Consider the following 16,429-nt stretch of genomic DNA (forward strand, 5'->3'; position numbering starts at 1 on the left):
CATTTACCAACACCCATGAATAGCACAGCAACCCAGTTTCATTATATTTATTACATTGTAAAAAGTACATGACCTTTTATTTATATATACACATGTAATTTCCTGTTCACTCAAGAATTAGCGCCTGGTATACCTAACAATGCAGTACAACAAATGAACAGCTTACAAAAAGACTTAACAACCCTGCGAAAGAGGGGCTCCACTTCATTGTATTGTATAGTGTTGGTGCACAGACAGACTAATGCGTTTCTAATTTCTCTGACATAAGGCAGTGGATTAGGAGAGTAATATAACCTGACCTGAAAGCAGTTGCTCCCAACTGTACTTCAACAAGAGTATTCATTCCCCAACAGCCCATTCCTAGCGGAATAAATAAGATTACAATTTTAAACTGATAACGGCCGAGAAATAAACTGCACTGAAGGTTATGCAAATCACAAGGTTGGGAATTGGAAATAGACACCACAGGGATATTACTACAAAGCAGCATCAACGAGTTAGCCAGCTAACTTTAATAAACAACCAGATATAACTATTCATTTTCTGTTTTATTCATTTAATAAACCTATACTTACATATGCATTTTTTGGTTGTTGAGTTAATTAGACCATGCCCATTTCGAATAAAGTTATTTCCYAATATTTTGGTAAGTTAGCTGTCCAGGTCATTGATCTTGCTTTGTAGTATACCGCTCTGAAATGATGGGGGTGGGGGCCACAAAAAATCTTAACTCATCATGAGGCGATGCAGTTGCTCTTAACAACCCCCCTCCCATTGCGAGCAAAACATTTTAGTGGCCCCCGTCTTGACAGTGGAGATCATTTTAGTTTGAGTTAATTTAGTGCAATTCTACATATTTTAAAGCACGTTTGCTGTAATTCTACAGATTTCTGCCATGGGGTGGAGAGAAGATTTAGCTTTTTATAACTAATTTCATGCAATTCTACACATTGAGAGAAATGTTTGCAGTTGTTAATATGATATCCGAGTGAGACTGACTAACAAAATCAATGGGGGCCCCCCAGCCTGTAATTTGACCGTGATAACAAGTCTGGGTAGCTGGCTGCTAAATTAACTTGGCAATCAAACATTTTAGCTGACATGGGCTAATTGACTTACTATCAGGAGATAGAAAAACAGCTGATGCACAACCAAATTTTGAAATTGCACCTTGTGTATTCTACTATTCTAACCCACAACAGTAAGTTGAGAACCCGACTGTGGCGGGGGGCAGTGATCCGAGGGCCTTTCAAACAGGGGCCACGGGCCGCCGTCAGTTGCCCATCCCTGTTCTAAGTGGTTGATGCTTTTGAAAACATTCTTCTTCCATCATCACATGCAGTGAGGTGTCTGGTTTGGGTATAATTTGACAGAAGATCAAGGCTCTAACTTCAACCAACCAAATATCTGAACTCCTCTGCAATCAATAAATTACTGTACTGCTTACTGTACAGACAGGGACATGCAAGAGTACTTTCAGTGTCAAGTGGGATAAAGTAGTCCCAAATGAAAACTTGCAAAGATGATCCGGACCATTCATCTCATCACTTGAAAATGAAAACTGAATTTAATATCAGCTTGTCCCAGATTTACTGATGGCTGTCTATGCTCAATCTGCTAGTCAATACTGCACTCGTTTAAATAATCTCATTAAGACCTTCCTATAAAACTCCCCTAACCTGACCGATAAAAGCGGACACGCCCAGGCCAGACCAGTCGTCACATTCGGAATGTTCTAGGTGCTGTCCTTGTTAGCAATGGCAGCATCTCAAATCCATCTTTCCAAGGCAAACCATGCACACCTCTGTCCCTCTTGGGTATAACAGTGTTTAGAGGACTAGAAAACATATTGTCCTTTTAAAACATATTTTTGTTATTTTGGGCATTGTAATCAACTTTTTGCGAACAAGCTTGTGACAACATGTTGGCAAATTTCTCCCTCTTTGGAAATCTCAGGATATCATATAATATAATTATTTTCAAAAACCTCTGACACTATTTTATAATGGAAATATATAAACTGTATGCTTTATATTACTGTACACTTATATTTCGACCTTCAGATACAAGAGTTATGATATAGCTAGTATTTCACTCTTTTGTTTTAAGACACAGTGCCCTGATACTTTGACTGGAGTAAATTAATCTCTGTACATCCTATTCAGTAAACAACATGCAGCACCTAAAACCAAATAAGTTATTCACTATGATTTATTTCTGGCAYGACCTCTAGATGAATGTTAAGCACAGGCATACTAACAACGTACTTAACTTTGTAGGTCTCAAGTTGAAACTGACTCAGTAGGAAAAGTGGGAAAGACCGAAGCGAGTCAAATAGGTGCTGTCCTTAACATCCATGCAGCATCGTATATGTATATCATAAATATGTATTTTCTGATGAATACGTGAATATTGAAGGACAGCAGGCCCCAGGATGTTAGATAAGACCAAAGCTAGATGTGTCTGTGGTTGTTTAGTGTTGTCTGAGAGGTGACCATGCATGCCAGGGTATCTCTGTCAGAGTTGGTCTATCCCCTCCTGTGAAAGGGTGCAGAGCCTAAGGAAAGCTATGTTGTTTAGGGGACAGGTGGGGGACAGTGTCCCCCTGTGAGAGTAGGCATAGGGCTATGGTGGCTCTATTTGACCTGCGGGGTGTCACTATGGTCAGTGGGGCGGGGGGCGGGGAGCAGGGGGACAGGGCAACTGGCCTCAATGAGGGCGGGGTTGAGGATGATGGGGAGGGACATGGGGGGCACGCCCCCCACCTGCAGATGGGAGGCCAGGGGCTGCAGGATGAGGGGGGACTGACTRYTGMGMGASTGYKTCAGSGGGSTAGAGATCTGGGGYGACATCTTCACTGGGGTGCGCATGGGGGGAGTCGACGGGGGCACTGGAGATGATCTGTCTGTTCCTGGAAGAGAAGAGAGGACATTGATTAATTCACTGATTGTTGGCTATGAAACTGACATTGACTAAATTGATCGTTGGCGTTGGCCAGATTTCATCTTTGACTGGCCACGTTAACATGGTTACCGTTGGTACTAGGTGGTGGGGGACCTTGGGGCGACACTGGTCTGCTGGAGGTCTTTGGCTCTGTGGGGGCAGCTGGCACTGGCACAGGAGATGGGGCCTGAGCTGGGGGTGGCGAGGCTGGGGGGCAGGGGGCAGCCGGCTGGACAAGCTCCACTGGGGGACTAGGAGCAGGATCTATGGACACAGAGCACATACAGCCATTACATTTCAGAGATCTAGCATTGATGTATATAGCAGAACACTGAAACAAGACTAAGTATAAATCATGAAAAACATGTAGGCTGTGTTTTCGAAAATCCGATTTATGCTTGATCCAGGAAAATGCGGTCCGTAGGCTCCGTACGGAGGGTGTGATGCAAACGCGGAGCCTCCGTAGGCCTGCAGAGGCCAAATCAAGCTCCGTATCGCATCGCCATGTGCATCCCACATTTTGTAAGGTTTCCATATAGCTCCCCATTGACATGATTGGTTGACGGTAGGTGGGGGCGGTATGTCCTGTATAAACAACTCACTTCCTTGACAACTTCCTTCACAACAGCTATGCTCCGCGAAGCGCAAGAAGTATGGAGGCCCTGACTACTGCAGAGACCGCATCGCAGTAAATGCTGTACTGCCAATACAAATCCAGATAACCTACCTTGTTAACACTCAAAGCAGAGTATATATCTGAGAAAACAGGGCCTTAATAGAAGCAGGTTTGCGGTCCAGTACCTGGTTGTGGTATGACTGTCTGTTTGAAGAGCTCCTCCCGGAGGTTAGGCAGGAAGCAGTTGATGCGTTCCCAGGTGATCTCCCACAGGTCAGAGTATCCCGTACGGGAGTCAACGCTGTGGAAGATTCCTGCTGTGTCCATCACCAGCAGCATGTTCTTCAGAGACTCTGGGATGGCCTCCAGCTGGGGGTAGGTGGTGATAACAACCAGCCAATTAGCCATGCAATCACACACATAGATGGGAAAAAAACACTGCTTGAAATGAGCTGTATAGGAATAAACATGAATTATTACTTAAAGACCAGTATTTGTTTTCCTTTCTTTTTGTGTGCCCTCCTTTGAGTTTGACCACTCAGATTAGAAGCACCTGCGCTTATAGGAGTTGAAATCGACATGCGCTACTGTGTAACAGCAGGCATCCTTACCAGCAGGTCACTGGAGCCAGCGTGCATGTACTTGTCCATGAAGTCCAGGATGGTGAGCCACAGGGCAGCGAAGGTGGGCAGAGACAACAGGGGAGAGAGGTGCTGCAGGAACACCTGGTGTAGAACAAAGCAATAGAAAACAGTGAGATATTCAGATATGACATGGGTAGGACAGGCACTACCTGACACAGCATATTATACTATCGCTCTTCAGATGGATAAGCAATGCTAGACAGCGGATTTAGCAACTTTGTCAATTTCTCAACCCCCAAAAAACACCAAAGTCAACCCTACGGTCTGAACACATATAACAGATTTCACACTTTGAAATGGCTGCCTGTTGTGTGTTGACTGAACTCTGACCTTTGACAGCAGGGTGCAGGCCCTCATCCTGGTCTCCTCCATGCCTCCCACATCTGCAGGGCTAATATTGTCCAGAAGCTTGGTCAGCAGGGGGAACAGCACCTGGGAGCACACAGTACACAGTACTTAAAACACAGTTAACACTGACAACGCTCAGATTAGACAGACAGACCACTTACAGTGCATTCAGAATGTATTCAGACCACTTTACTTTTCCACATTTTGTTACGTTACAGCCATATTCTAATTTTTTTTTTTAAATTGTTTTTCCCCCCCTCATCAATCTACACACAATACTCCATAATGACAAAGCAAAAACAGGTTGTAGAATTCTTTTGCAAATGTATTAAAGATAAAAAACTGAAATATGACATTTACTTAAGTATACAGACCCTTTACTCAGTACTTTGTTGAAGCACCTTTGGCAGCGATTACAGCCTTGAGTTTTCTTGGATATTGGCACACCTTTATTTGGGGAGTTTCTCACATTCTTCTCTGCAGATCCTTTCAAGCTCTGTCAAGTTGGATGGGGAGATTTGCTGCACAGCTATATTCAGGTCTCTCCAGAGATGTTCAAATCGGGTTCAAGTCCAGGCTCTGGCTGGGACACTCAAGGACATTCAGAGACTTGTCCCGAAGCCACTCCTGCGTTGTCTTGGCTGTGTGCTTAGGATCGTTGTCCTGTTGGAATTTGAACCCTCTCCCCAGTCTGAGGTCCTGAGCGCTCTGGAGCAGGTTTTCATCAAGGACCTGTACTTTGCTCCGTTCATCTTTGCCTCGATCCAGACTAGTCTCCAAGTACCTGCCTCTGAAAAACATCCCCAAAGCATGATGCTGCCATCACCATGCTTCACCATAGGGATGGTGCCAGGTTTCCTCCAGACGTGATGCTTGGAATACGGGCCAAAGAGTTCAATCTTGATTTCATCAGACCAGATAATCTTTTTTAGTTTTTTTATTTATATACATTTGCAAAAATGTCTAACAACCTGTTTTCGCTTTGTCTTTAATGAGGCATTGTGTGTATATTGCTGAGGATTTTTTTTTATTTAATCAATTCTAGAATAAGGTTGTAACGTAATTTTTGGGGGGTAAAAGTCAAGGGGTTTGAATACTTTCCGAAGGCACTGTATTTCCCACTTATTTTAGAACGTGAGATTTTTCCATAATACTTATTTGCCATAGAAGCTAGGATTTGTCCCAAGTGCCTACTCTTTTAATGAATCGTCTATTTTCAGAGGAACCATTCAGCAGCCATTCTTGTGACCCACTATTCCCCATACGCACACCAATTTCCAGTGGTCCTCCTAGAATGTGGAAAATTATGTTCAGCATCCTCCTCTCACCTTGTTGAAGCAGGACTCCCACTCCACAGCATCTAGTGTCTGCAGGTCATGAACCAACAGTGCCCTCTGGAGGTAGGTCAGGGCCTGCATTCGCACCTGCCGTCTGGCATCACAGCACAGCCAGGCTATCCCTATGGGATTCACACAATGTATGGATACTTATGTCAGATATAAAGCGTTAAGACCGGCAAGAGTGTTAAGTGGAATGCTATATAGTGGAGTGAGAACAAGACCACTAAGTCCACTCTCTCAAGGGTCATCTCAGTGAATTACAGGGCCTTCAGAAAAGTATTCACACCCCTCGAATTTTCCCAATTTTTTTTGCATTACAAAGTGGGATTAAAATGGATGTCATTTTTTGTCACACAAAATACTCAAGTGTTAAAGTGGAAGAAAAATGTGTAATTTTTGTTTTAAAAAAATACAAAAGAAAAATTAAAACACGAATACAATCTTTATTACATAAGTTTTCAACCCCGAGTCAATACATGTTAGAATCACCTTTGGCAGCAATTACAGCTGAGTCTTTCTGTTTAACTCTCGAAGAGCTTTCCACACCTGGATTGTGCAACATTTGCCTATTATTCGTTTAAAAATTCTTCCAGCTCTGTCAAATTTGTTGTTGATCATTGCTAGACAACCATATTCAGGTCTTGACATAGCTGCTTGAAAATCTAACTCGGCCACTCAGCAACATTCACTGTCTCTTAGTGAGCAACCCGAGTGTAGATTATTGTCCTGCTGAAAGGTGAATTAATTTCCCAGTGTCTAATGGAAAGCTGAGTGAACCAGGTTTTCCTCTAGGATTTTGTCTGTGCTTAGCTCCATTCCGTTTATTTTTTATCCGGAAAAACTCCCCAGTCCTTGCTGATGAAAAGCATACCCATTAGATGATGCAGCCACCACTATGCTTGAAAATATGGAGAGTGGTATTCAGTAATGTGTTGTATTTGCCCCAAACACAACACTTTATATTTAGGACATACATTTTTTATTTTTTGCAGTTTTACTTTAGTGCCTTGTTTCAAACAGGATGCATGTTTTGTAATATCTTTATTCTGTACAGGCTTCCTTCTTTTTACTCTGTCAATTATGTTAGTATTGTGGAGTAACTACAATGTTGATTTATCCTCAGTTTTCTTCTATCCCAACCATTCAACTCTGCAACTGTTTTAAAGTCACCATTGGCCTCATGGTAAAATCCCTGAGCGGTTTCGTTCCTCCGCGGCAACTTAGTTTGGAAGGACGCCTGTATCTTTATACCAATCTACCAATAGGTGCCGCCCTTTGCGAGGCATTAGAAAACCTCCCTGGTCTTTGTGGTTGAATCTGTGTTTGAAATGTACTGCTTGACTGAGGGACCTTACAGATAATTGTATGTCTGGGGTACAGAGATGAGGTAGTCATTCCAAAATAATGTTAAACACTATTATTGCACACAGTGAGTCAATGCAACTTGTGCGACTTGATAAGCAAATTGTTACTCCTGAACTTAGTCTTGCCATAAAGGGGTTGAATACTTATTGATTCAAGACATTTCAGCTTTTTATTCATTTGTACTAATTTCAAAAAACAGAATTCCACTTTGACATTATGGGGTACTGTGTGTAGACCATTGACAAAAAAAATCTCAATTTAATCCATTTTAAATTCAGGCTGTAACAACAAAATGTGTAATAAGTCAAGGGGACCGTGTGAATATTTTACTGAGTTAGTTCATATGAGAAAATTAGTCAATTGAAATAAATTCATTAGGCCCTAATCTATGGATTTCACATGACTGGGAATACAGATATGTATCTGTTGGTCACAAGTACCTTAAGAAAAATGAATCTCACAATGGGCCTCAGGATCTCTTGCCTAATCATCATGACTAATGTTCAAACTTAGACGTCCAACAGTATCAAGGTAAAATACCAGGATAAAAAAACATCACTAGGTTAAATGACCAGGATAAAGGACATCACTAGGTTAAATGACCAGTGTAAAAGACATCAGTAGATTAAACCCATTGCCCAGTGTTCTTCCTGTCCCAACAGACCGAACAGAAAAAGAAGACTGTGCCTAAGAAAATAACGATAGCTCAAATCCCCCGCGCCAAGAAGAAATACGTCACTCTAGTCTGTGGAATGAACACCTTTGACATTGATAACACTCAGATTTATTAACATTATGTTTGATGTTTGGGATTCTGTGTTTTATATATATTGATTACTATTCTGATGTTACTATACTTTTGTACCCATTGTTTTCAGTGCATGTTCAGTAGTACCAGGAGAGGTCATGTTCAGTAGTACCAGGAGAGGTCATGGTCAGTAGTACCAGGAGAGGTCATGTTCAGTAGCTCCTACTATAACAGCATCTACTCTTCTGGCAAGGCTTTCCACTTGACGGCAGATTTTTTTTGTCCCCAGCACAAGGTGCACCTGTGTAATGATCATGCTATTTAATCAGCTTTTTAATATGCCACACCTGTCAGGTGGATGGATTATCTTGGCAAAGGAGAAATGCTCGCTAACAGGGACGTAAACAAATTTGTGCACAACATTTGAGAGAAATAAGCTTTTTGTGCGTATGGAACATTTCTGGAATCTTATTTCAGCTCATGAAACATGTGAACAAAAATCTAAATGCAACATGTAAAGTTTTGTTCAGTGTATATGACTCTCCTCTAAATACTAGTCATTAGTTCCAATATAAGCAAAAAAAGCATTAACATGTAAAAACCTTATTGTCCACGAAAACAGGAAATGTGCCTTTGGGTCCGCACAATGACATTGAAAACATTCCTCAAATGACCAGGAAACAATTATGAATTGTGTTTAACCCCTATTAATAAACACAGAGTTGAATGGTGCCTATATGCAAATATGTTTTATAGATAGCTAGGGGTTAAAGTCTCTGACCTTGGAGAAGCGGGCACCAGCAGCTGGTCCACAGTGTCTGGGAGTCAGCCTCAATCTTCTTCCCTGCGACSTCCAGGTGGCGCTGTTCCTGTGCCCAGGAGCTGTAGATGCTGGCGGCCCTCGTGTGCAGCGTGTGCATCAGGTCTAACAGCTGAGCCAGGGGAACTTCATGTCATTATGATGTGGTCATAGATATTCTAATCACAATACAGCTTGATTCTAAACATGAGTATGACATAATGTCTGTATTGGCTGCAAGACATTTCCTCAATAACATTGATTAAAATAACATTTACATGTCTAAGTACTTTATTCTAATGCTGACAATATATTTAGGTAATGATCTGTGATAAGAGTATTTATATTTTTCATTTTGAAACGCTGATGGAGAAGAGGGGTATATTGTATAGTACAGTATTTTCCATGTCTAAATTATTTAATTTATGTTACACAGGTTGCAAAACTCCCTGTAATTTACCAAAGACATTTAGGAAATTTGGGAAATCTATAAATGTATTTAATATTCGTGTCCATCTGATCCGTTCCATGAGTTTCTAGTAGATATCCCATATGGTTCTGGAGAAAACATCTTATGATYTAATTTGAAATTAACTCTGCAGCTCTTCCAACTGACTTTTTTCACAACCGGCACCAGTTTGACCCCAAAATATTTACAACAAATATATATTGACATGGAAAACCCCAAAATATATATTTTTAAATAAATAAATGAAGGATTTTCCATACTCATATTAAAACAGCAACAGTTTTAACTATGTTGATGGGTTACATTTAGCATAATGTTTTACAGCCTTATGATTCTATTTTTATATTATAAACATGTTCTTTTTGGGGGGGAAAATCTTTTACATTTCATGAAAATTCCCTAAAAGTCTTGAGTTTCCAAAATTCCTAAAGTTACTGGTAATATTCCCGCTCTTTGCAACCCTACAACAGCCCTAAATATCTAATATACCTATCCAAGCAATTAATTAGTCAAGGTTTGAAAGTTTAATTTCATTTAGAGTAGCTAGAGCAATGAGCATTGAGAATTCCCTATTCAGCCTTTCCAAAAGTTAATTTGTGAATAGGCAATACAAGAGGTGAATATTAGCCTTAGTCGACTGAGCATGAATGCCTGATTAGTGCCAAATTAGTTCTGAAAAGAGATGGCAGACAATGTAACTTCTTAATCACACCTCAGGAAATGAGAATAGTAGTTCAAGAAGAAGAGGACTAAACACCGCCACAACATTGCTTAATTGCCATGACAACCATAATGTGCCAAGAGAGGGGAAGAAAAAGCTGAAATCTCCCCAAATCCCCACCTTCCCTCCGCAACCCCACCTCCCACCCACACACACACACCTGAGGCAGAGGACACCTGGGGAATATTCAGGAGGGTACAACATTACAGGACCTTCAGATAGAGAAATATATTGTGTAGAACAGACATGGTCATGTAGTTCGGAACGTTTCACCCAACTGAACAGAGCCCCTGAGCAGCACAGGGACCAAGGTAGAAGGGAAAGAGGGCTGCGGTACTTACGTCCTGACTAACCTGTAATGACACCGTGTGGTAGCTGGCCGGGACTCCCTCGTCCTCCTCGTCGTCGCTATGGGAACGGGAGGGCCTCTGGCTGGAGGCCTTGGCGCGGCGGGATGCCCCCTCTTTCTCCCGAGGCTTCCTCCTCACACGGGACTTCTGGGAGTCGTACTTGTGGTTCTTCTTCTTCTCATGGGTCCTGTAGCCTGTAGGTTAGGGACTGTTTTTAGCCATTGTTACAGATATATCCTGAGGGTGAAATTTCCTCCTAATAGTTGACTGATATCTCTGAACAGAGAATGAATGCCCACTGTTTGCTGCTCCCAAAGGTAATCCATTTTAGCAGTACAGAGATCATGAGACCATGCCTTTACCCTAAGGCTGCGTACAGTACCAAGACCTGAATGAGTTCAGGACTGGCCATTCTAGTGTAAGACATTGTGCAGTATGATAGTAATTATCTTAATTGATAGGTCTATAGGGTATGACTTAGCGCTTAGGAAACTCTCCAGGAAAAAATACATTCCTTTCACGTAAACCCCAAAGGCTATATCAACTCTAATTGAGTAATAGCAGGTTTTAGGGCTGTGCGGTTTCCATTTGCTTCCCATATAGATTAGAGTGGTGCTTAGCGTGAGGTCTTTGATCAACCAAACATTATTGTTAAGTGTGTAAAGCAGTGTTGACAGCAGGTATCTAAGGGTCTGGAGCACTGGGAGAAATTAAAATGCTCTCAGTGGTGCCAGGCTTGCATAGTGCACTAGCACCATCTCCCACTGTAATCCCTGCTTTACTCTAGAGTCTGGATCACTAACAGACTGCTGTTGCTGAATGAATGGGGAGAAGGGCAGCCGAGTGACACAGTCCTCAATTAGGGTTGGTGTGGGAGAGGCAGGGTACCCAGAGTCAGGTTAGTCACTATATAGACATGCCTTGAGATCCCCTTCCAAAGGCTTTTAAGAGTAACCACCCAAAATGCCAAACTATCAAAGCTTAATTTAGAAATTACTCAAACATAGTTTGATGACATGTGTTAGCTTGGAAAACAGCATTGATGTAAGGCAAATACAATGCCGAATTCATTGTTGGAAGATTAAGAAACACTTTGGAAAAAGACTGAATATAAAATGGAATTGATTTGTCAGTCAACAGGAAGTGATGAAAGAGGAAGTCGTACCTCCGTTAAGGCTGGCCTCCACAAACACCCGGATGGCCTTGACACACAGCTCAAAGTTTTCAGGGGTGACATGTGCAGCATCGCGTACTATGAAGGAGAGGGACTCCACACACTTGATGAGGGACTTGGTGTCGTGGAAGCCCATGTCTTGGCCCAGGGTCAGGCTGTACTGGTTCACTAGAGGGTTGAGCAGGGGCTTGGAGCCAGAGACCGGTACCTTGTTGATGTCCAGGTCATCTTTACCAACCTGCCAATTTAAACACCGTGTGAGATGTGCCGTATGTTGAGGCATTAACTGACATTGATATGACAAAATAACACAAGCTTAGCTTTACTATTATAGTGGGGCGTTCCACAATAAACAGTGTAAAACAGTATTAACGCTATGAAGATCTCTGGAGTTGATCATCTGAGCACTCGAAAGAAAAGTGTGTGCAGGTGACGTGAGTGTGTGTGTGCGTGTGGGCTCTTACCACCAGCCATCCGCTGCTGGCCACGTCCACATCAGTGACAGAGCGGGGCATCCTGGACTTTCCGTGCTCCGTGTAGACCTCAGAGTCGGAGGTGTAGCCCCGGTCCAGACTCACTTCGCTGTGGTGGTGGGACGACAGCTCACTGTCCGACTGGGCACCTGGAACAAAGGTGGAAACAGGACAAAGATTTTTTTTTTTTTTACCAGGCATGAAAAAAGTAGGCTACCATTCCACGTGATGCTGTACATGTAAGAGGCTGACCTGTGTCGATGTCGGGACTGGTGGAGGTGACCTGGAAGGAGGCGGGCGGTTTGATCCCGGCCCCGATGCACTCGATTAGGGAGAAGAGGGTGAACCAGTCGTCTGCGCAGTGGATGTTGGCAGCATTGGTCTTGAGCAGCTCATGGAGGCCGTAGGCCACCTCCCGGCTAACCCGGGCCAGGACGTGTGATTTCATCATCAGCAGGAGACGCAGGGACAGCAGCACCTAGAGATAGGGTGGCAGAGGGGTTAAGTGGACGCCAACGTTGTATAAGACCAATTGCTTGAACTGCCGGTGACCTCGATCTCACTGATTAGGGAATTGAAGTACGTTCCCGACATTCGGCTCACAATTCCTAATACAGTTCAATGTATATACGGCGCTAGGTCTCACAGTTCTTGGTCTCACTGCACAATTGAAAGGAAAAGATTAGAAAAACAAATGTGGGATTTGTGGATTCAAGTCCCTGCAACATAAGATGTTTGCCCTGATCGCCACGGTTCACAGAAAAGGAAGAAAACACAATTAGTTGGCTGTAACAACGTCCATCTGGGTTAGAGATCAGATTGAAAGCCAATTAAAGACCTTACAGAAGAAATGGGACCAAAAGTTGATGCTCCATTTACAGTTTTCCTCGATTTCTTAAACACAGTGAAGGAAACTGAGATCCATGTGAGTGAAACTGGGATCCGCGTGGCCAAGACTATAACCTGTTTTGCACAACAGTCATTTGTCATTGGTTAAACACCAATGAAAATGCTAAACACTTTTTTGCAAAGCAGTAGACGGAACTCTTTATCACAAGACACTTTTTGCAAAACAGCAGATAACTCCGTAAATAAATAAATAATTAACCTAATAACAATCACTCTCAAAACAGTAGGGTTTTTACAACCAACGTGTAAACCCACTTTACATAACTGGGAGCTTTTAACTCCTTCACAATCAATCCATAAATACATATGAAAGTGTTCACTAGGGACTTGTTTGGTTTTCCAATGGGTTATAAAGTAGAGCACATTTCTATTTCCTTTACATTGCCGAGAAACTGTAATGATATAATAGTTCAAGGTCAATAGGACAGTCACATAATAAACGCTATTTAGGTTACAGGCCAGGTCACCAAGAAACCAGGTCCCTCTCGGAAAAAAGATTAGATCAGTAAAAACTTGGCTAATTAAATTGTCCCACTGATCAACACAGACTAAGAATACTGATAGGTAGTTCATCCTGTGCCTTTAAGCCAGAACAAATTAAACATCTGATACCAGTATGATAGCATGAAACATCCTTTTTTTTTTTTTTTTACTTGTTATACAACAAATTTAAGCCTCCTTTATGATTGCTGTTAAGCTCAGGCCAGATAAGACCGATTGCAATGGCTAAAGGACACTGACCTAACAAAGTTGGGTGTGTATGTGTGTGTGTGTGTGTGACCATCAAATGTAAATCCCATTGGATCAACAGTCCAATCATCCAATCACTCAGTGCTATCACTTGTCAGAAAACCTGCGTCATCTCTGCATTATCTGTTTGACAGCACAAAACATGCATTAATGCAATGATGCACGCCTAGATAGTTTGGTTTCCCCTCTCGTGTGTGTGTGTACCTGTGAGCTGATGTCCTCTCTGCGCAGCAGGCGGATGGCCAGTCTGATGAGGCCCACCACGGCCCTCTCCACCAGGAAGCAGCTCTCTGTAGCCTGGACACACAAGTGGCACAGGTGGTCCCGCACCGTCTGCCATACACACGACACGCGGTCCCTAAACACACACACAAAATATAAGGACTCAATAGCATAACAAAGCCTGATGTTCAAACAGCTGATTTGACTGATGTAATTCCTACTGGACTTGGGACAAAACATAAAACGGGCGATCACACGGTCCCTGACTCAAAGCAAACACCGCACCGTTTCCTGCCGTACCTGTTCTCCATGACGATGCGTAGCAGCATCTCCAGGCAGAAAGCCGCGTCCTCCTCATCATACGTCTCCTCGTCAGGTGTGACTGAGATCAGAGCCTGTCCACAAGAAACAGCTCTTAGTAAACAACACCAGAACATTCTATACTTCCTGCATCTCAGAAATTCATATTCAGCCAATCACATGTTAAGATGGACAATATTTGCCTGGACTCTTATGATTACCTTCATCAGCTCCTGTAGAGACTCCAGCTGCAGGAATTTACTCTCTGTGATCAGCTTCTCTGGGTCACATTGCTGGCGCGGGAGTGACAGGTAACAAATCAATATACCAGACTGACCGTGTATACAAAAAGCCACAAAAATGTATTAATAATTTWWAAAAATAAAAATGGCACTATATGAACCATACAGTTGAACTAGAACGTACAGTATACTGGTCACCAGAGGCAATTTGAATGAGTGTGACAGAAACAAAGCAGTGGGATGAGGGATGATTGGTTTAGTTCTGGTACCTTGATACAGAGCATTGCTGCCTGCTTGGCCTCCTGGTTCTCAGTAGAGGGCCCACGTAGACCAGACTGCTCCGCTCCACTCAGAGTCAGCCAGTTCACAAAGCTCAGCACCGCAGACTCGCCACTGGGAGAGAGAGAGGAAGATGGAGAGGAGATGTCAAACTCTTAAAACACATTTCATGCTTAATGATAGCCACCCATTTCACAATATTACTGGAACTGGGTTTAAAATGTCTGAAAAACTCAGAGGTTTCACAAGTGAAAGAGCTCAGCCTGCTATTCGAGCGTAACAGATTGTGTGACAGGATTGTGAGGCGACTTACCGATTTGAAGGCGTCTCTTCTCTTTGAAGCGAAATCTTTCCATTTGGCTCCACAAAATCCTCCACCTGTATGGACATAAGCAAACAAACGCCACAAGGAAGTTATTTCTGGTTTTATACCAGCAGGTGGCAGTATAACACCCAAATTCAAAAAGACCCATTTAACCCAACAAAATGAATGGAAGGTTTCTGTGTTCCATAGGTACTCAAAACATGATTGAGGCCATTTGTTWTTCCCGGACCATAAATTTAAAAAAATAAAACCTCAGTCTTTCCTGGTTATGCCTGTCCCTGACCATTTCTAGTTATAAAGAAACAGTTCTGACCTCCACCATGGCCTTGGGCAGCAGCTCGGCTCTGAACAGCTGCAGCATGGAGTCCATGATGTTCTTCCAGCCCTCCCTCAGGATGTCACCGTGCCGGTGGGCCAGGTGGAACACGGTCTTAGCAGCTACCTGGGCCTTCCCGTTACTCCCAAACACCGTGGGCAGGTTCTCCGCCGACTGTATTGAACACACCCAGTGGAACATGTTAGAAAACTCCAGTAGGTGTAATGCTAAAGGTTCCCACATTTGAAATTAAGCACTTACCTCGCTGCTGAGCGTTGTAAACTTGCAGAGGGAGATGATCAAATTATCAAACACGTCACTGAATCCATAATGAGCTGATATCATGGCACATTTCCTAAAAAGAGAGAGACAAGCAGATTATCATCGCGACTCGCTCTCATTGCTTTCCCCAATATATGCTTCGTCAGCATCTCCTCAGAACCACAGTGCTGGGTCCAGAAACCCCTGGGGATGCCTAGTGTACCGGAAGCCAGCGATGGCCTTCTGGACGATGGCGTCATCTAGGCTCTTGTCGAAGACGTAGGAGAGGGCAGCGATGGTGGGCCCCCAGGTCATGGTGAACAGGTCGTGGTCATAGCTGCCGGCGGGCACGTGGAGGAAGACCCCCTCGGAGGTGGCCCCCCGGTGGAGCAGCACGCTCCACACGTAATTCTCTTTCACCAGGCCTGACTGCTCGTCTGGCATCACTATCTCGTCATTCCTACAGGACAGAGAATACCACGGAGTGTGTGAACGCTAAAACAACCTTGATCATCTGGGGTGGATTGTTTGACATAACTTACCGTCAAAGCTCAAACGCTGATACAAATATATCCTTTTGAAATGAGATAGATTTACTTAATCTTTGTGTGTGTGTGTGTGTGTGTACACGTCACAAACATTTCTATATAAGACTACGGCTTACTTGATTGCATTGTAGATGTCCTCCAGCATATCCTGATCGAAGTCTGTATTTCCATTCACACCCTTCAGATTCTTCTTGAATTGCTACATGAACGAGGAGGGGGCGGACATTAATACTGAATCAGGGCACCATCAACACATCAATCATTGCGGAGCTCTGCCAGCTGGCCTG

General features: G+C 43.1%; 1 protein-coding gene across 7 annotated transcripts in view; it reads right to left on the reverse strand.

The window, feature by feature from the left end:
- Positions 1-32: 32 nt before the first annotated feature.
- Positions 33-16,429, reverse strand: part of LOC111951704 (Golgi-specific brefeldin A-resistance guanine nucleotide exchange factor 1) — a 75,604-nt gene continuing 59,207 nt past the window's right edge. For 5 of the 7 annotated variants that reach the window (XM_070434901.1, XM_070434899.1, XM_070434903.1 and 2 more), the window contains 20 exons: positions 16,259-16,341; positions 15,818-16,054; positions 15,595-15,688; positions 15,331-15,507; positions 15,006-15,070; positions 14,683-14,806; positions 14,393-14,464; positions 14,172-14,266; positions 13,854-14,007; positions 12,243-12,468; positions 11,982-12,139; positions 11,509-11,755; positions 10,335-10,537; positions 8,786-8,936; positions 5,880-6,010; positions 4,534-4,635; positions 4,171-4,284; positions 3,745-3,928; positions 3,034-3,207; positions 33-2,911 (listed from right to left, as the gene is read on the reverse strand). In XM_070434901.1, coding sequence (XP_070291002.1) covers positions 2,637-2,911; positions 3,034-3,207; positions 3,745-3,928; positions 4,171-4,284; positions 4,534-4,635; positions 5,880-6,010; positions 8,786-8,936; positions 10,335-10,537; positions 11,509-11,755; positions 11,982-12,139; positions 12,243-12,468; positions 13,854-14,007; positions 14,172-14,266; positions 14,393-14,464; positions 14,683-14,806; positions 15,006-15,070; positions 15,331-15,507; positions 15,595-15,688; positions 15,818-16,054; positions 16,259-16,341 — 3,066 coding nt within the window. In that variant the 3' untranslated portion in view covers positions 33-2,636. The remainder of the gene's footprint in view (positions 2,912-3,033; positions 3,208-3,744; positions 3,929-4,170; positions 4,285-4,533; positions 4,636-5,879; positions 6,011-8,785; positions 8,937-10,334; positions 10,538-11,508; positions 11,756-11,981; positions 12,140-12,242; positions 12,469-13,853; positions 14,008-14,171; positions 14,267-14,392; positions 14,465-14,682; positions 14,807-15,005; positions 15,071-15,330; positions 15,508-15,594; positions 15,689-15,817; positions 16,055-16,258; positions 16,342-16,429) is intronic. The other 2 variants (XM_070434904.1, XM_023969914.2) reach the window with 1 other exon arrangement.

The sequence above is a fragment of the Salvelinus sp. IW2-2015 genome, linkage group LG25, assembly GCF_002910315.2.
Source record: "Salvelinus sp. IW2-2015 linkage group LG25, ASM291031v2, whole genome shotgun sequence".
NCBI classification, from domain to species: Eukaryota; Metazoa; Chordata; class Actinopteri; order Salmoniformes; family Salmonidae; genus Salvelinus; species Salvelinus sp. IW2-2015.